The sequence below is a fragment of the Athalia rosae genome, chromosome 1 (assembly GCF_917208135.1).
Source record: "Athalia rosae chromosome 1, iyAthRosa1.1, whole genome shotgun sequence".
In the NCBI taxonomy this organism is placed as follows: domain Eukaryota; kingdom Metazoa; phylum Arthropoda; class Insecta; order Hymenoptera; family Athaliidae; genus Athalia; species Athalia rosae.
Genome location: NC_064026.1, coordinates 13,805,251 through 13,825,932, shown reverse-complemented (window position 1 = coordinate 13,825,932; position 20,682 = coordinate 13,805,251). Strand labels below are relative to the sequence as shown.

Below are 20,682 nucleotides of genomic sequence, written 5' to 3'. Positions count from 1 at the left end.
GGCAGTAAATGCTCGTTACTCGCTTTCAACGTTTTTCCGCTTTTCAAAAAAATGAAAATCATAGCGAATAGGTAGAGGCGACGAGCGAACGACGAGTACGACTCAATGTTGCCCGGATTTTTTTACGTATGGAACATAAATTCCGTTTTCATACTAGAAAAGTGATTGAAATTTGGAGAACCGCATTTTCCAGGGCTTGCTTATCCCGGATTATTAACATCGAGCGTATACATAGGTTTACCGGAGATATTGTATATGTTCTACATAGTTCTACCTTTACGCGTCCCTCCACCTGCTCAAGTATATTAAACAAGCATGTCATGCATCTTATGAGAATGTCGCCGTATACTCCCATATACCGAAGATTATTACGATGTATGTAATACTCCTGCGGTAAACATCTTGAATTATTACCCTCGTCTACCTACCCGCCGCTACGATCTCAATTTTTTTCAGGAAGCACCCCACACTTCCTAATCCATAAGAATCACCGAAAGCAACGGAAGATGGAAAATGTACGCTCATCTATTATGCGTCATTAATCTTCATTTTCATAAGAGAACGGCCTAAACAAGATTTTCGGTAACAAGTTCTCGCTTTATCAACCATTTAGAAATTGACTTGGATCCGGGGTGAAAAAAAAACAAAAAAAACAAAAAAAAAAATGGAATTTTCGAGTGGCGACAAAATTTTAAGAACAGATCCCAGAGGTGTTTTGTTACGTCGGAGTACATGTCACTCCTAAAGAAAGTATACCGATGTATAGTCGTCTCTTTCGTTCTATCCGACCTAAGGAGGCGTTTGATCCCTGAATCCTACTTGATTCGATATCCAATTAACCTCGAATCTAATTGTGCCCATCGGGTAGTAATCACTGCCTACAGACCCGGCCAACCCTACGTGACGTAATGATCGACCGATGGATAATTAACAGAAAGCAAAGTGAGAGCGAGTAATTATTCTCGATTTTCTCGACATTTTAAACGACGCTATACAACGTCATTAAAGTGTCGCAAGTAGTGAAAAAATACGAACGAACGAACGAAAAACGAACGAACGCGCAAGAAAGAAGGCTAGCTTAGCGCGTAGTACACACGTGTAAAGTGTATGAAAACAAGCCACTCCTCGTCGAACGTTTCGAAGTAAGTTTAATGGAATGTCTTAAAAGCTGCAGCTATAAGAGGGAGAAAAACAAATTAGAAATTCTGTACCGACGTCTGAATAAGTAGCTGGTCGCACCGCAAGAAGGTGCGGAATTTGTTATACCTATAAGCATCTGTACCGATACAGGTATACGCACAGTTATAAAAAGCTTCTCGCTTACCGCACCCGTCGTAGTCATCCAGCCCTGCACTTCTCACCGTGGCGGGCGGTGTAACGCGAATGCAACATGACCGAGATACGATCCTGCCATACGCGATCCATCCGCCTGTCTTCTTCCGACATCCAATTTCCATAACATTAGCCCCCATACACGGTAAGCACCTATATACCTGGCGGGCCAACGACTCCGTGTCATCCTGCCGCTGCACGACCACCCCCCCCGCTGACTTCACCCAATAAATATAATACCCGCGCATCAGGTAAGCGAGCTTACACACCGCTTGCGAGTAACCGTCGGAGCACCAGGTATGACCGTCGCTTCTTTATTCTCAGTCTCTCGCACACTTCACACTTCACACTTGCTTACCCTACAAATAGGAAGGAAGGGCTGTCGCAGATGGACCGGTAGTTCACATCATCCCTACCAAGAGTTCGCTTCCAAGAGCTTTTAGTAAATGTAGGAGAAAATTTTTGCGCTTCAAAAGAAAAGTGGACAAAAAAGGTATTGCATTATGCACAGCGTGCAGCGGTTATACTTTACTACCTGGAGAAGTAGTCGCTACCTTTACTATTTCGGAAGAATATTTCGTATACCGTAGGTACATGCGTGTGCCCCATGTATTACGTGTGTCGTATCGAAATCATTGAAGAAAATTAATCGGAAAACCAAGTTGCCAAGAGCCAATAGAATAACATTATGAATGACGTGGAATAGCGTAAAATGTTGGGAAAAGTCGCGACCCAGATTCAAATCTTATTTTTCACGCAAGAATAACTTGGAGCCTCGCTCTACGGGCGGGATTAGGAGTGCCAAACCGAAGATGTTGACTCACAATCAGTCGGGGAATGTGCCAAGTGACATTTTCCCCCTTCACCCTCGTTCTCTCCTCTTCCATAATGCGCGCGATCATTTCACGCTGGCTTCCATTGTTATCCTTGAACGCAATGAAAAGAAAAACCTTACTCCCCGATCATCGACCCTCTATTTCCACCTCGGTAGGAACTGCACCTCGATCGTTCTCGCTGGAAATATCTCAAACTGTCTCGATTATATTCAACTATGAAATATAATATTCACATCAGTACGATTATCGCCTTTTTGCCTGCTGTACTTTTTAAACCAGCTGCCCAACAATAATGTACTACCTATAGGACGAACTAGCGGAAGTTTCAGCGAATAAGAAACATCTGCCTTTTCTATCAGCCGCTTTCTGTCCCTCTTCCTCCTGGGATCAATTCTCATTGTTAGCCGAGGATTTAACGGAGACTAGTGCCAAAAGGAAGAGTTGACCCAAAGCCCGACGATCCGTTTGTATTTTCTTGCGCAAAATAAAACAAAAAGCAATGAATAAAATAAACCAAAAAGATGAGAAAAAAAAAGAAAAAAATGCGCAGTTTCTACCGCATGGCCTCAATCACGACTATCTCGTGCTTCACGAGTCTATGTCGTCGATTCGTTTCATGTGCGAAAAATATTTTTCTGCGCTTAGATGCCTGTTTTGTACGAGGATCATCAGGCTATGATCTGTAAAATATACCGAGGTATCGGGGTCATGATAGGTAGTAAGTATTTTGACAACGTATTTCGGAGAGTGAATCACACGTGACACTTGGGAGGTTTTCGGAAGTCGTGAAATATTGTGTGTACCACACCCTCGTCGACGTTTTCGTCATTGATTTTCATACGCAGAAAAACGATTCTCATGTAATTTCGTTGTTTTTTTTCTTTGTTACAGAATTTGAAAAACCAGATAATGACCACGAACGTTTGGGTGGAGCAGGTAAGCAGTTTGATTTTGTCCCCTTTTTCTTCTTCCTAGCTATTCGATTGTATTCTAGGAATGATAATGGAACAATTGGACGTCCACGCGTCGTGACGGTTGCAGCTGACGGTGGATGTAACGAAAAACTAGGGGTATATAGACGGCAAGTGTTGACCGTTCGTAAATATTTCCAAGTTTGGTACAAGTACGATTTTAATGAAAATACGTCCACCGTGAACTGCGGTAAAAGAATGGTTGGGGAGGAAATTTTTGTCCCTCTGTTATCACAGCTTTGTCCTATGAATTTTTCATGACAACCCGATGATTGCCGGGTCCCGGTTGTATGTCCGTATTATTTTCAGACCGGCGTTCGGTTTATTGGCAGAACGTCATCCATAAAATCTATACGCCGTGTTCTCCACCGTCGGGATTTAGTTCGTTCGATCGTTACTCTCGAATCCTGTACCGCTCGTAACGCGTCGGAAATAAATACCCGAACGATAAACTGAAAATGATAGAAAAAAAAAAAAAAAAATTAATTGTTCTGGAATTGCGAGAAGTTTTTCTATGGCGAGGAAGATGTACAAGCGTATGTGACCGAAAGTACGCATTTACGCTCTCGTCGTTCTCAGCCCTTGATATTTACGGGTGCTGACCTCGTCGGGGTCACGATTACCCAACTTATATATATAACGTGAGGTTAGGGCCAGAGAAATTGTCTCGATTCGGAAGAGAGTAGCTCCGATACGGTTGCTGATGAAAAAATGTCGGCCTCGACGTTGGTTAGCCACCGAGGTAGGCGTCACTCGTCAGCTCGAGGACTTCATCCCTCCTCAAATTTCTCGACCCTTTCGAGTCCTCCTTTGTAATGCAGACGCGTCCACGGACGATTTTACCCTCCTTGAGAGGTGGCATTGAGACCTACTATTCTCAGTCCATAACATACCTCGACACTCTGTCTTCCACGACACTAATCCGTTTTCTGACGTCACATCATGATATTCTCCGCAGAAATTTTTCTCCGAGAATAAGAGAGGGCAACGTGAGCTGTTTTTTAAAAATCTATATAAAACCGTATGGCGTATGATCCTCTAATTGGGATGATCCGACGTACGATTGATACCCCTCTCGCACCTTTAGATAGAAATTGTACAGTTATGTTTATTCAGTTTGTTTTTTTTTCTTTCAATTAGACATTTTGTCGCGGTTAATCGTAAGCTGTAACGCACGTCGGTATTTCGTCGAAACCGTTATAGAGGGTGAAATGGTATTTCATTTCATTCGTGGATAAACGATGTGGAAAAACGTGTTCACCGGTTATCCAGCATAGTATTTCAATTGAAACTTTGCTCGGTGAGCTAGCCACACTTTTTGAACAACGTCGAATCTGGTTATTTATACTCCTTACAAATATTTGCACGGCTCGAAGTTGCCGATTTTGGTATAGCTTCGCAGAACGCGAATTTATCGAACAAGCTCCAGTTTGCTTTCGGTGGAGAGTCATGCACGTAATTAAAAAAGCGGTTAGAAATTAAAAAAAGTTACTGTAACACGTCAGTAAGGAAAATCGAAGGTTCGGGTGGCGAGACGAATTTCGCTCATTTTCGTCCAGGACCGACGAACGAACAACACCTTGTCAAGATATAACTATAAGTATGTACACATTTTGGTATGAGAAACTTGGTGCGTATTACACATTGTATTTCATCAATCGACATCTAACTTTGATATTTCAACGAAATCTCAATCAAAGAGATGAACTAGACGATCAAATAAGTGAAATAAATTTCGAGCTTCAGTTGGGGTCCTGGCGATTGAGGTGTAACGTTGTGTCAAACCATTATTTCAAGACGAGCTATAGTGTGGCAGTCGATCATTATTTGAGACGAGTAGAAGTCATTGTTATTTATGTGTACACGTGTCTTCGTGATATATTAAATATATATTACGACAAGAATAAAATTTGTCACATTACTGGCTTGCAATAATATCGGCCAACAATAAGATTATTCAAGAATCGGAGGAGTTTCTTGTGCAAACAAAACGTTCGGCTGGAAACCAAAAAATTTACGTTACGGAGATGAGTTGGGTTTGATAAAAGAAGGGAGGAAAAATAATAATTGGAACAAGAGATGAAAGACGTAATCCTTCGCGAGGGGGCGCAAGCTTGCTCATTCAGGTGGTCTACACTGTGCCCGCACATTTGCTTTCTTAACTTCCGAACTGTTGAGGGAGAACGGTTTAATTTATCGCCTCGCCTCTCAAAAATTCTCAACAAGTGAGACAAAATTCGGTGGAAACTTTTACCAACTGTCAGTACGTGTTAATAGCGATGCGCAAGTCAAAGACAACGAATTCAAGGATATTTTTGTATCATGGGTTATAGGTACTTTGAACTTCTTTCAAAGCTGTTAAAACTTAAGGGTAGCTCTCGAGTACAGCCCTGAAAGCTACCGGATCGCGGTAATATTACCGCGATCCACTAGGTGCGCGTGAAATTATTTAATATCTTGGTCTCAGCTGCTCGATATCGTGGTCTATATTATACGTAAATATATTTGAGTAGAATGATACCGAGAAGGAACAGCTGGGGAGTGGGGAGGGGGGGGAGGGCGTCTTTGCAAAAGTACCAACAAATTTGACGAGAATAATTCTATTTGCAAAGAAGCAGCTGAGCGAGAGTAAATTCCTGAACAATAATAATGAATGTTTTGAATAGGTAGCTTGAGCAAAACAAAATTAAGAGATGATTGAATCAGAACGACACTCGGAAGGAAGGGAGGCGGGACGACGGGGAACGAGATTAGGCATCCATAAAAGTGGCGTCAACGAATTCCCGAGTAATGAACACGAGGATCAATGGGTGTATCGGATGCGAAAATTTGTCAATCCGTTCGCTACTCGATTCCGGTGTATACCTATCGTAAGACAGATATGTAAATCTCCGGATGAAACGGAATAATAAATTGGTGAATTTGGAAGGAGACAATTACCGCGATTTTCGTTAAAAAGCTCCTTCAGATCATCGAGTTCTTAACGACGTTCACCATCAGCTGAACGAAACGATGCGTGTGTACAGTCAATTGTGCGCGCTGGTACACTTATATTCATCCACGGGCTTTGTTCTCTGTCTCGCGACGTATATATTCTCTATTTAGCTATGTTCGTGAATATTTAGCGACTAATTAAGACCTCGTGAACATTGAAATGTAATTGAAAATTATGGCCTTACGCTCAGGAGCGCGGTAGATCCCTCACGTTTACCCGGGGGTTTTACTTAAATAGGTAATCAACTGTCACCCACGTTCTAAAATCAGTCTAAGATATATCGAAACGCGCTGGAAAATTTTCACACTCGCGAAATTATTTCTCCCTTTCTCTCCGGTAATTGACTGGTTACCACCGGTGAAAACGTGTATATTATGTGGCTGGTATCGTCGCACATTGAAAATAGACATCGTGTATGTACGTATAATTGCATGTAAAGTTTGACATATACACCCGTCCCTCCGTGAAAGGTGAAATCACTCCGACGAGATCTGCTATTCATATGGGTATGGTGTTATCCGAACTCTCCATCTTTTACTTAAAGCCATCGTCATGAATATGTGTATTTTCCAAGCGAGCAAAAAATTCTTTTACAGCTTCCACATATGCTGCAGTGAAAAGCACCGACGAACATCGGGTCGATGCATATATGCAGAAGCTGCGAAGTGGTTGCCACTTTAATTAAAATAAAATATCCCCCGAAAACTCATTGCTCCTGTTTTTCAGCGATATTGTTTTTTTTCACGACTTTTTATTCGTTCATTTTTTTTTCTCCCTCTACTGCTCGGTAGGACTATTTCGGTTTTCACGATCTCACGTCGCCTACCGTCACTCCACCGGAGCCTAAAACATTTGGAGAGCGATCATCGGGATATCGCAAAATCGTTCAATCGATCAAGTACCCAAAGTCTGCGAGATATCTCAATACCTGCGAGTTACCTGTATGCGCGTTTACGTCTATTAATTAAATACGGTATGCACGTTCAGGTGTAATTAACACGTCTGCAGCGAATCATTTGAATTTCAAATCGAGCAGCCCAGTAGTACAGCCTGGTCCTACGAGCCGCCGAGTTTGAATATTTTTGCCTTCGAATATTATACGTCGGTGGTAGAGAGATTAATTATGCAGATATAGGAAACATTTTTTTTTTTCCCCTCAACGTTTCCTTATAGTTTTTTCCATTTTCATTCAATCGCTCCGCGCTGCAGCGTCTATTTCGTACCACATTTTATTCCGCGCATCTGACTCACTCGCTTGTGTGCAACTTGTGTGTACGTATAATATTTCGTTACAGAAGAGCACAGCTTACGGTATGTGCACAGCTCTTTGCACGGCCGCACTTCATCCTTGCAATTAAGCAACATTTTTTAGCTCAATCAAAACCTCACCGGCATTGAATTGAAAGTCAATTTTATTTTCAGTCGTGAATCGTTGTCGCGACAAAATAGAATTCTCTTTGGAAAAATGTAAGCAACATTACTCGCGTCTACAATCGGCGATACAGATGTTACGGAAATGGATATTTCGAAAGCTGAAATATCCCATATAATGCATGGGACCGTACAAGAGTGCGACTCATTTTTGTTAAAAATAGAAGCAGCATGTTTGATCTACGTACGAGCGGCAAAGGGTGATTGGAATCAATTATCGTTGATTCGTGTAAACGTCCTTACCTCCTCGATGAGACGCGTAGCGACTAGGTGGGGCCACCACCGAAGGTCGGAGAAGGTCAGCGTCCTGTCCCGAGTTGAAAATCAGAAAATCGTCCGGCTCATTTTTTTCCCTGCAGAGATAACAAATTATACAGATTGTATTAGTTTTCACCCGAAGGTAGTTTTGAAAATAGGTCACGAAAAAAGATCTCCATTCGGAATCTCAACGTTGGAGAAGAACATTTTGGTGATATGGAAGAAGAGAGGGTGAGATAACTCACGGACACACTCGTGTTTACTCGCTATGTCATTGAGGTCCGTTTACTTCGGAGCCCGACGAGGAACTGAACGGATAGAAGTTTGCCGCTTGGAATCTAAGAGTTGTTTTAAATTCCTTGAAAACCATTTGTACGTATAGACGAAAGACGAAGCGGATGAAAACACTGCAGACGAGTGGTGGAGGAGTGAGTTCGGCATCGAGAACTTGTGCTCAAATCGTGCAATATGTATTCTCGAACGCAATTTGGTAGATACACATTATATTAGTATCGTAACTTACGCGTATCTTCGAGCAGCGGGAGTCTCCCTCCCTGTATGATGGTTCGCGAGACGTATCCACTGCATTAAACTTACAATCAGCATTCGGTTGGAATTAACGTTCGATAGAAGTAATGGGTTAAGTTTTGCACCCTGCGGCGCTGTTAGTTGTGTAGCGCCTAAGCGATTGTGAGTTCCAGCGATCGCTTTCACGTAAGCCGCGTATACACGCTATACATACATGGTCTCTCTCTTTACAATAATATGCGCACGTACGCGATGAATTATGTAAATAGTCTCTTTGTACGCTCATGTACACACATGTACACACAGAGGATGTAAGTATAGTAGACGCGAGTACAACAAACCAGCATATGTTTGACGCAATGAAATTGAACCCCCAGCGTTGATATTTTGCGTTATATTGATATTTTGCCAAAGCGTCGATATGTCGAAAGGCACACAGTTCAAGTAGCGAGTGCAGAGGTATAGCTGGTAATAGGTAGTTAGGTAGGTACACAGATGGATACATACCTGTTACTATTAGGATATTATCCTTGTATCAGATTACCTCATTCCAGAAATTCAACGCACTATCCCACTGTAGATCCTATCTGCGCTCAAAGCTCCATGACGTATAGGGATATCCCCGTACACCCTCAACTGTACGTCGATAAGTACATGGTATGGTATGTGTATACGTATGTACAGCGACTATAGTTTGAGAGCAATTTAAGCTGTAGCTCATCAATGCGGAAGCAGCGCGAAGCTGTTCGTTCTTTTGTTCGTCAGGTTCGCAAAAGCAACCGCTATCTACGATACGTTATGTGGAGAATAAACGATTCACGTATGTCCAAAGGTATGTCCGTTGCACGTAATTTGCACGATTAAATGCCATACGAACAAGCGGTGCGATAATTGTGTGTAAATACGCAGGAGCTGCTGGTTACCCGGTAAAAAAAAAAAAATTCTTCGCCTAGCGAGAAAAGTAAATAGCCACCCTATTATGTAATTGAGCAGTTTTTCCTATTCCGCAACTCCTGAAAATTCTATGAAAAATTGTTACGCGAGTCTGTCGGTCGATCTGCAAAAAAAAACCAAGTACCAGTTATTTTCATTTATCTTGGAACAGGCGATATTGCTGGAATTGGAAGAAACGAGGCAAGAGGACGCATTCGGAAGCGTTTGAGAGAGTAAGCGATATGTTTGCCCCTCCTCGCGGTCGGCGGGTAGAAAAGCCTCTGTAAATAAACTTTAGTTTTCTCGTTTTTCCACCAAATTTATCGACTGCCAGATATACCTATACATACATGTATACGTTCATCGTGATTCCCCTACCGTCCCCCCCCTCCCCCCCCGGCGAGCTATCTCAACCCCGCAAGCCTATATGTATATGCGTCGCCTTCTTGTAGCCCGTGCTCCTGTAGGACCCTGTGAGGAGAGAAGGAGAGGGAAAACTTTTTACGACCCTCAGTTGCTGTTCTGTTTGGCATTCGCCGCAGGCCGACTTCGTCAATAACTCAGAAACGAGGGACTTCCCCCCCTCCCCCGCTCCCCCCCCTCCCCCTCCGGCCCCTCGAATGACACTCGTTAGGTTCTGCCAAATCAAAGGATACTGTATCCTGAGTTCGACAGTTGATAAGAATTGGGGTGTTCCAGAGCACTATTTTTTTTCTCTTTTTCTCTCCATCACTCCCCACTTCAGCGGACAGGTAATACCTAGATGATAGCGAGTAAATTTTTACCCAAACTTGGTTGAAAAGAAAAAAAAAAAAAATACTCGCCAGAAATAGCAGAACATCTCGCGATCGAGTCGTAAAAGGACAAAACTTGACTATTTTCGCAAATATGTAACTTTCTCAATATTTCCATATGAAACAGATGAATGTGGTATACGGAATCCGTGCAAACGGAATCGCATCTAATGACTGAGAGGATACACGGCGAGGATAGATAATCTTCCAACTTCCGTGTCCTGATCAATCAAGCTCAGGTTGGATCAATCACATGTAACATATGCGTGCTTAGAACCGAACGCTCGGGTGGTTATTTCGTTAATTATCGAGAGCTTCCAGTCTGAATTTTGCGTGATATGATTGGAATACACATGCATTTCGAGTTCGTATATCAGACGTGTATTCCGACGCAGTCGCTAGTTCAAAAGCGATACGGAAATCTTCGTCGACGAGTTTAATTTCTGAGAAAATATCAATTCTCCGGGCGTGCATGCTCGTGCGGGACATCGATAATACTCCCGATCAGCATAACGCCGCGTCAATCGAGTCGATTGAAAAATTCTGCTACAGAGCGAAGTGCAATTTCGAAAGCGTACGATTGATATCAGTGATAATATATAATTGAATAATTCAAAAAGATCCACGTTCGAGTCAGTCGAAGAACTCTTGAATTCGATGATCAAAAAGTCTTGGAAACAATGTACCACCCGCCACGCCATGGCGCGCCCGTTAACGACTCACAATCAGCGTGCTCGAGTTTTCGATTTCAACGAAGTATTAATACAACCGATGGATTCTTTTCGCTTGGAATGAACAAATTTCATCAGTTCATACGATTTTCCACGGTCGAGTAGTTGAACTGAAAATCCGTAACAGCTTCACCGTTTCAATCAGTCGTTTGTCAGATTTAATTCGCTCGTTTTTCTTTCAACACGAGCCCCTGAGGCGCCCTTAGCGAAGAGAGGTAAGAAACTGATATAGTAAAGCCTCAAAAACAAGCTACTCTATCGTCTACCGATCTCGTTCCTTCAGCAGCCCGCTAGCGCACGTATCCGCCTGTAGGGAAATACATTGAACCGAAAGCTCTTACGCGAAACGGGTAGAAAATTCCGTCACTGCGGTACGAAGCGAAGCGGCCGTTATACACTTTTGAAAATTTAGTTACATCCATTTTCGCGGCGCTTCTCATTATCCCCGTCGGTTTTGTTTTCGATCTGGAGATTACTTGACTCGTGAATCGAATTCCATTAAAACTAAAATGAAGCATTAACCGATACACAATGTATTTACTTCGTGCTTATTATTCGTGGGATCAATTGTTCATCGGCCGGATATATCTCCCAGTTGGTTCTGTCAGCCCCAAGGCGCATTATATCGAGTACTTATTTGAACTAAAACCAGAAGCTCGAGGGTTTGAGATATGGAAATGTCATCGATCTCGATCGCTGATTTATACACAATGGGAAGTTATTGGGAAATAAGCTATGATAGAATCGCGATATTGCCGCCAGACACTTGTACGTAGGTTCACCTTTGTGATTGCCTCATAGTTACGGGTAGCATCTTGAGATTTTTCTCGACAGATTGTATCGGAGAAAAATCGAACAACGATCATAACGTATTCATGTTAGATATACCTATACTATACGTTGGGCGCTTTTTTTCACTGTCCGTAAATAAATTTCATCGGATAATTCCGTCGAAATTTAACTTCCCCGAAACCCTAGCAGCGATCGTATTTCCGAAAATTCAACCAGCTCATCTTCTTCGCCTATAAATTTCCGAGCCCTATTTGTTTTATTTTTTTCACCTTGAACGACCGACAACGACGACAAACATCTTGCGACTCAAAGAGCGAATGGGTAAGCAGCGCCCGGTGTGCCAATAAAGACCGATCACCTATCCTAAATTTAACTTTTCCTCGTCATATATTCGACTCTCTTCCATGCATCCACTCGGCTTTCCCTTTTCCTTTCCGTACGCGATTCTTCCGCGATGGAAAATCCGACGTCAACAAGTGAACGGGCGATATCAGTTTCTTTGAAATTCCAAACCGTTCAGGGGTGGTTCGATGAGACGTAGAGAACATGATAGAGGGTGAAAGTAAAGAAGAGAAGAGAGGTAAAGAGGAGTCTACCCCTGGGTAATATACCAAGCTGCGCCAGAAGAGACGGAAAGTCATTTTGGTCGGCCCTGCGGGGCCTACCGCTTCCACCGGAGCTGCTTCTTAGACTTACAGATAAATACGTACGGCTACGCGCCATCGTGATCTCAAATGTTGGCTCTTCTTGTCCAACTTGTTATCTAAGGTCTCTGGAGCCTATAAGTCAATTCTTTGTCTCTTCGACGCGGCTGATTGTGAGTGTAACTGCGGAAGCTACTCAGGAACAGGAGATTTCTTTGTTCGGTAATATGGATGTTCGTCAAAAATTTTACCACCTTCTCGAAAAATATAACACATCAGTTCGCGTCTAATTCGAAGAATCAGAGCGAACAGAATGAACGAACGTTGAAAACTTATGAATTTTTTTGAAAAGATTTCGTCACCGTTTCTTCCTAAAAAAAATTCGGAGGAACTTTCGGTCTGCCGCATGAATTTCTCGGGTAAATTACGTACGAAATATAAGCAGTGCGGACATTATATGTCCGATCGTGAGTCTGGCTATTGAAGACGTGTAAAGGATGTTGTAAATTCTAAGGAATCGTACGGTTATATCCCAAAAAGCTTATCAGAATCTAGCCACCACAGTACGCTATTGAAGTTAGTTTCCTCTCCGGTTTTCCGAGCGGCACAGTGTAGTATGATTCGCCCGACGTACGTGACGCCGAGATCACATCCTCGTCACCTGTTACATTCGCGTGTCAATGTGGATTCTAGTTTACCCATCGGCGATTGAACGAATGCGGGAGAACGGCGATATCGTGAAATTAGAAAACCGGTGAAACGGACCGCGTGACTGTGTAATTTGCTTTGCCATGCGAAACGCCGTGGACGAGGCATCTCTTTTATCGCCGAGTATTCGCGGGCATGGCGGTAGTGGCTATTAATTAAGAGCGTAAATTAGGATGACTAATCAGTTTGACGTGGAGGAATCGGAATTATATTTCGTTTAATTTACCTCTCGTACATAATGACGGTGGTCTCGTTTTGTCAATAAACTTTGTTTCAAATTAACGAGCTATACTCTCCAATGTCGTCGGTTACGTTCGACGGTATTTCACGGCGAATATCACATGTAACGTAATATCAACGTCGTTGGTTAGAAAAAAAAAAAAAAAAAAAAAAAAAAAAACAATTCTCGTACGCCGGTAGCGACAGACCGGTCGGATCGACTCGTGTCCCCGAATTTAAAATAGGGTTTTTATTATTCCTAACGCATATTTGAACTAATAGGATTTGGGGATGACACGACTTTCACCGGCAAATCCGCTCCTTTCGTCGCAAGCTGTCTGCTTTGAATCGCAGAATTGGAAGACGAATGGCACATGGTGACTCGCCCAATCGTGTTTCTGGCAGATCGAGGTAACCCCCAGAGAGAGAGAGAGAGAGAGAGAGAGAGACCGCGATCCCTGGGGATCCCGATCCGCGGAAAGGCGAATATCGATGAATATCATGTACTTTTGTCTTTTCCACTTTCTCTGGACTTCCCTCTTTTCTAACGTTTATTCGGTTAGGCCGGATCGTCCTACGGGATCCCGATCCCTCGACTTCGATTATTTTACACCGAATTGCTTCACTCGACTCCGCAGCTTCGTACGCAATTGACTCGCAAACGTACGCCGCACGCCCTTCCTGTTATATCGTTGATTAATTTATGAACCAAACATGCGGATTGAAACATTGGGGGGAAAGCACAACGTGGTTACTCAAACGTAAGCGGATAACGAGGGGTTCGTCCACTTGACGTAGTTTTTGTACGTCGGTGACTAATAGTCAGAAAATTGAACCGTCCAAAGAATACAATAGATCCACGTAGCGAATTATTTCAATTAAGGTTCTACGATGACAAGTGAAATGACGCAGGTTTGAAGGAAATATTTTCCAAATCACATCAAACGAATCCATAATCGTTTGTCTACCGATTAATTTTCATCCGGATTGGAATTTCATCGGAATAAAAGCACGTCGTAGTGTTCGCAGCTAGGGCTCTAAAATCATTTTGGATTCGGCAGGAAAATCCCACCGCGAGTTTTCCAATTTTCACGGAAGATTAATCAAATGAAGATTAAATAGTTACCGAAAAGGGAGCGTGAACCACCAGAGATAAGAGTTCAGCGCTTCACCCTCGTAATCCAGCTCATCTGTCCCCCAGCTTCTACCCTCCAACTATCCAAAGTTCAAATTCCAAAAACCTTAACTTCTGATCCACCGATTCTAGAACATTTTTGCACAAGTTTCTCAATCGAGGTGGAGTTCACGGTGCGGGTGATTCTCGTCGTCGCAAAGTCAACCGTGGAATGATGAAATTTCCAAACGCGAATAAAATTTCACCTGAAGTCCTCGTAAGCGTAACAAGTAATATGAAATGTCGTTCGTTATTTGCCATACCGTTCGGTCAAGAGTACACAAATTTTGCAAGGCTCGTCTGAAACGGAAGTAAACAAGTGACTGCAAAATTGATATGTCAATTTCCTGCTAATCTCTGTAACTTTGTAATCGATGGTTGCTAAAAATCTGAAAATTCTATCGTGTCATAATCGATGAAACTTTTATAAAAGATTGTGACTCGAAGCGTCGCTCAGTCGCTTGGCGTGATTGACCGTCGAGTCCTGGAGGAGGAAAGAGGGAAAAGTTTCGCGGGTTGGGGGCGAACGAGGAGATGGGGTCTGGCCGGATGGTGATGGATCAACAGCTTTCATTCCTTGCACTAAACGGAGATTGATTAATTGATTTTGTTTCTCCTGATCGATGTTAAAGTTTGCCGGATTTAATTACTGTTATATATATCTTTCCGGGTCAATTTATGTTTTATTGTTTTTGTTCAAGGAGTGGAATGACTATAAGCTGAAGTGGAATCCGGACGAATACGGTGGGGTGGATACTCTTCACGTTCCATCGGAACACATCTGGCTTCCCGACATCGTCCTTTACAACAAGTAAGTCGCCGGAAAATATCATTTTCGTAAGAAATCACTCGGAGCATTCGATTACTCGGCACACCGACGACAGAAACCAAACAACACGTGATATCGTCGAAAATACATTAAAAAAATGGAAATATCCCACATGTTGTAAGCTACGTGAGGCACGATTAAAATTTTTCTTTTTTTTTTTCTTTCGAAAGAGAAATAAAATCCCATAGATACCTTGAATATTCATCCATCTTTCGCGGACGTTTTTGGCTTTCCAAATATTACAGTTGAACCATGCGTCGAATAATCAGCGAGAGAAACATATTGTATGAATATTCCGCGTTTGTATTTTGTTCGATCTAGACTTGAATAAATGAATGAAGTGGTGGTGTCGCTGTGTGGAAACAGCGGGATCGTATTGCGAACTTGGACCGGTTGGAAAACCTTCGACTGTAACGTCGTAAGAGTTATCTCAAAACAATAGCGTTCACCCAAACAGACTCATTACGTCAGCCCCAGAGACGAAAGATTAGACGGCATTGTTAGTGGTGGTAGTGGAAGCCGCTTCGTGGAAGATCTGCAAACAAGATGGAGGTCAAAACCCTCTCGACTGTTGCGAACAGAGATCTACTCCGTTTCACCTAAACCTTCTGGTAAAGTTCGTAGACAACTGTTGAGAAACATTTAAGAAGTAAAATTTTCGTCCACCTGAGAACCCTCGTGTCGCGCACACCATATCAGACGATTCATAATCGATGTTCCGAGTATATCATATAATTTATAAGAAATTAGATCGCCGAGTCAGCTGGATTGACGTTGTCACTTGTGAGGAGAATTCACATGCGTTGTCGCATCGTTATGTATATGTATGTATGATAAGCGATCGAGTTGATCGACGGAGCCGCGTCAACATTTTATTCGTCATTCGCTCTATGTGAAATGTGAACGAGTTGAAAGGTATATAATCGTAAATAATACGGAGCACCTATTAACCGTGCGATTCTCTCGACTTTGGTATTTCGTCGACATCCTCTGTACTTAAATTGCTACGAGTCAAGTTGAAAGAGAGAGACGAGGGGTGGAGCCGTAGTAATAGCACCAATGTAAATATTTATCGTTCCACGTACGTGTACGTACGTACGTACATTGCTACCGCTGCACTGCACCCTGAGTGATGCTGTTGGTAGTGCCTCTTGTTTATGTCAATATTGAAATGTATCCGGAATATCTTTTCGCGTATTTTAATACACTCAGGACACTCAATATTGCAAAGAAAACTGCCGTCGCTTAGGTCCGCGATGTCGTTACCGAGTGAAATATATTTTTGCAGTGCTAAAATGCATGCGCAAACCATCAAAATTTTTCCGTCTCTGCTAACATAGACTTCACTATTTGAAGGAGAAACAGTAAATTCTAAGGATTATAACTATCCAAATTTAAGAGTACTTTTTTCATGGACGTTCGAAGCATAAGCTGCTGACGGATCTCAGCCCTACCGGTAAACATTTCCTGAATAAATTGAATAACGAGGGTAAATTCAGCTACTCCATCTAATTAATAATTCGACGCTCCTACTCATCAGACTCTGTAAATCTTGGTGATTGTTTAATTAGCAACTTGGGATCCTTCAGTTCCTTAATTGTTTACGTCATCTTTCGTCGCGTAAATAGTAACACGGACCTACGTAGTAAACATCGTTACCGCCTACGACACGCTGTTCGCTGGAATAAACATATAATGCATATCATTTTCTACGTAACCGAACGTACGAAAAATCTCAATTACATCAAGTTTCATGATCCTCGTACCGTTTTACGTTCGCGCTGCGTGCCACTTTTTTTTTTTAACCAGTTTTTTCGAGCGATTCGTTTCCACTCGCCGCCGGCAGACGACCTTCCCAGCTCCGACACAGAGCAAGTGTAACAAGTAAACTAATCTTAACCTACTCCACTAAGCCGCACTTGACCCTACCCAGTTTGACATTTTACCTCTGTCGCCCTCTCTTTCTTTTCGCCTTCTTCCCTTTTTTTTTTTTCTTCTGCGACTAGTTTCTCGTTTCGAGGTTTCTTTGCGAACTCGTTTGTTAACGAGAACTGAAACGACGACTTCTCGAGCGACCTCGTGTTTTCCAAAGTCTCTTTATATATGTAACATATGTCAGTGATTACAAGGTTCTGCTTTCCATTTCCACTTGTATCGGGTATTACTCGGAGTTAAAATCCGAGTTTCATTTACAGGAATTATCTAGCTTCATGAAAACATTGTAACGCAATGTGCGGCAAATTTTCTCCTCAAGAAAAGGAGTATCGGGCGTTAGGATTTCGCGACACACAAGTCGAGGCGGTATACATACGTCGCAGGTATGCTTATATTGCCAGAAGGGATGCAAGGATATAGCGTATAACAACAAACAGCTTCGGACTCCTCAGTCGCGTAGCGTGTTCTCACTTCTTATCATGGATGGTACGCGGAGAGACGCGAAACTTATCAGTCGCACACCACCGCGAAATCTTCTAAACTTCGTACCTTTCGTACCTCCTGGTTCGGTGGCCGGTGTTACGATGACCTGAAATATACGAACCGAGCACCGACCAGCGAATAGTGAGTCGCCCTGTTGCTTGGAAGCTTTTACATCCCTCCCAAACTCCGCCCACCCCTCAGTCCCCCGCGGACACCGGTGAACGAAGCGCGTTTACGTCTAGTTCGGTGATCGAGACTGTTTCGTATCATGATTCGATGCGTCCTTTCACCTCTTCCGTTCATCTCGACTCGCGAATGAGCCTCGGGGCGAGTATCGAAGAGAATGGGTCAAACGTGGGCTTTGACCTTGCCTCGGGTAATTGAACGTACAACTTTGAAATATACGGCTACCTGGATTGAGCTTTCGTCCTTAGAATTCCCCGGTGTTTCGACCTGTCCGGGAACCTTGACGTCAGAAAGTTTTCAACGACCTCTGGTACACGGTTATTTGAGTCCTTTGAGTCGAGTTAACCGTCCGGTCGCGCTGCTTGACCGGTGGATCAAGATGTCCGGATAATAGAACTGCGGGACTGCGTGCCACCGTGAAACACTTACCCATATCTCTGACGAAGGTACGACGCACCCACCTCTCTCCTTCATCCCCACTGGCCTCCGACTCGAGGGTTTTAATTGTTTTATCAAGAGACCGCCGAGCCCACCGAACCACACAATCGACGAACTGACCTCCGTGCCATCGGTGACCATCGATTCGCCGAGTTCATTTGTACGATTACGAATAACGTAACGCCAAATTCGTTGTATAGAGACGGTTGCTCTGCAATCTGTGGATCAAGTGCCCGGCAGGATGGAGAAGTCGTCCCTTCGCAAACACGTGACCAGAACTTCGACCCCCGGGAATTCATTACCGAAGACCAATTCTTAAGACTTTTCGAATAAGAAGGGACGACGGTAGTGACTGCGGGGTCTGGAAAGTACGGGTAACCAACCAATCGGCTGCCGGATGGAACTTTTTTATCCTTGAAAGATATACGCGGGAGCTGGCGAGATTCCGCGAGGCATCTCTGCCTTTAGAGGCGCGTGACGGTATGCCGCTCTCTAAAATCAATAACTCCAGTTTAGGCTCGCAGTCCTTTTTGGCTTGGGCGAGCTGTCGGCGAAGGCTTTAGGGCGGTTCGTGGAAACTCAATTTCGTTTCTCGGTTAAACTCGAAGCTTCGCTCGCGTCAAGTTACCCTCGATTGCCAATTTGTACTCTTTCGACGTAATTAACTTGATCTCTAAGCGTTGCACGTCTACCTACCGATATATTTCATTCGGCTCGCATCAACCGATGAAAACTTTTGCTAAATATATTCGCCCGATATTACACCCGCCTTTTCACGACACACCCCGTCCGCCGGCGTGGCGAACTTGGGATGCCAACAACCGGGAGAAAAACATAATCTATAACGCGTACGTGTTTTTCGTTGCATCAATGCCCCGCGTTGTCGTCGGTATAAAATGTTGAAAATTTACTTCCCTTTCCGCGATTGTCATAAAAATCTGAGTCTTCGCAGTAGCGAGAAACAGCGAGCCAAATGTAGTTTCTTTCGTATGAAAGGAGAGCAGTGCCACACGCGTTGTAATAAAGAGAGTGTAAATTGTAATAAACGTCAGGTTCAACGCTACCGCCGGTGGTGAGAGTGGTTATCGTTAGTCCTCTCCGCGGCCTCCTCGCTCCACCGACGTTACGAGTCCGCAGCTTCAAATTCTCCACCGTACCGATATACGTGATAGAAGTATATACCGCTGCTGCTGTTACTGCAGTAGAAGCAGCATCCGTTGACTTTTGCTGATTAAATCACGTCCCTCGGCACACTCTACTCGCGTCATTCCCACCGGTTCCACTATCCGCCCGACATCTTTCGAACCTTTGACTTCCGCGGAAAAGATGCCGTATTTCGCGTCACGTAGATACTTACCGGTCTGTACATCAAACTTTAATACATACGCCTTTCGAAGATTACGAAACACCGCGATATCACGATCACGGTTCGAAATCAGAAACTCGGACTACGATGGAAAATTATATTCTACGATTCCCGTGACCGCCGTTAATTTGATCGCACTCAAGGTTCGAACGCACGGACGCGACCGTCGAAGTTTTTTTTGGCCGGTTTTTTACACGGTGTTTAAATCTGGGTAAAAATTTTGCTTGCGTTCGGTGGCAAAGTTATACGAAATAGTTTTGAACTATTTTTTCCGCGAGAGAACCGCGTGTTGAAATCTCCGGCTGCTATTGACCCTGCGTGGTCGATAACTGGAGTATATATCGCTATGTAACTCACGTCTATATTTTCCCTCCACGCGGTTGTCTGGAGAAGCAGTGAAAGCCGCCGTTTGATTTATAGGATTTCGTCTATACACCGCGAAGCCTTACTTAGCCGTGTCCTAACTTGGTCGAATTTATGGCCATTTCAATCTTAATTGGGTTGGGTCACGTGCCACCACCCCCTCGCCCTCGCCCCCGCGGAAAAAAAGAAGCACACTTGCTTAAAGAAATCGCGAGCTGCTGCAGTGCCTGCTCGTAGCTGTACCTACACCCCATATCGATCTCCTACCCCCACCTCATTCTCTTTCACCTCTTTCGGTCCCCTTCTTTTTCCTCTGTAGCACCACCCACGGTGGCAGCAGCGGCAGCAGCAGCAGCAGCAGCAGCAGCAGCAGCTCAACCCCATCCGCAGCCACCCGGTCAGGCAGACCATCTAAAAGCTTAATACGTGACCCAAGATTTTATTGAATTTTTACTACCCGACCTCACTGTTCTGCTTGAAAACTCGATCAATTGCTTACCACCCATTATACATGCGACGATTTGCTGCCACTCGCCTCATACGGTGCATATTATAACGGAAAGAAGAGAGATTGAATTGAAAAAATATTTGGAAAGCGCCCATCGTCTCGATCGAAGCATGATAATAATCTTCATCGATTTGAATATTCTCGGTTATTAATTTCATCCTCTTTCTGTATGGTTTGCTATATCCGTTAATCCCTTCTCTTTTTTCCCCTTCTACCGGGAAGTAATAA

The 20,682-nt window shown here is 43.5% G+C and overlaps 1 protein-coding gene across 1 annotated transcript in view; it reads left to right on the top strand.

Annotated features, from left to right (window-relative positions):
• The window catches only part of LOC105683196 (acetylcholine receptor subunit alpha-like 1), a 143,993-nt gene that overhangs the window by 116,538 nt on the left and 6,773 nt on the right, over positions 1-20,682 (top strand). The window contains exons 3-4 of the mRNA XM_048649125.1: positions 3,060-3,104; positions 15,048-15,157. Of these exons, the coding sequence (XP_048505082.1) occupies positions 3,060-3,104; positions 15,048-15,157 (155 nt within the window). The remainder of the gene's footprint in view (positions 1-3,059; positions 3,105-15,047; positions 15,158-20,682) is intronic.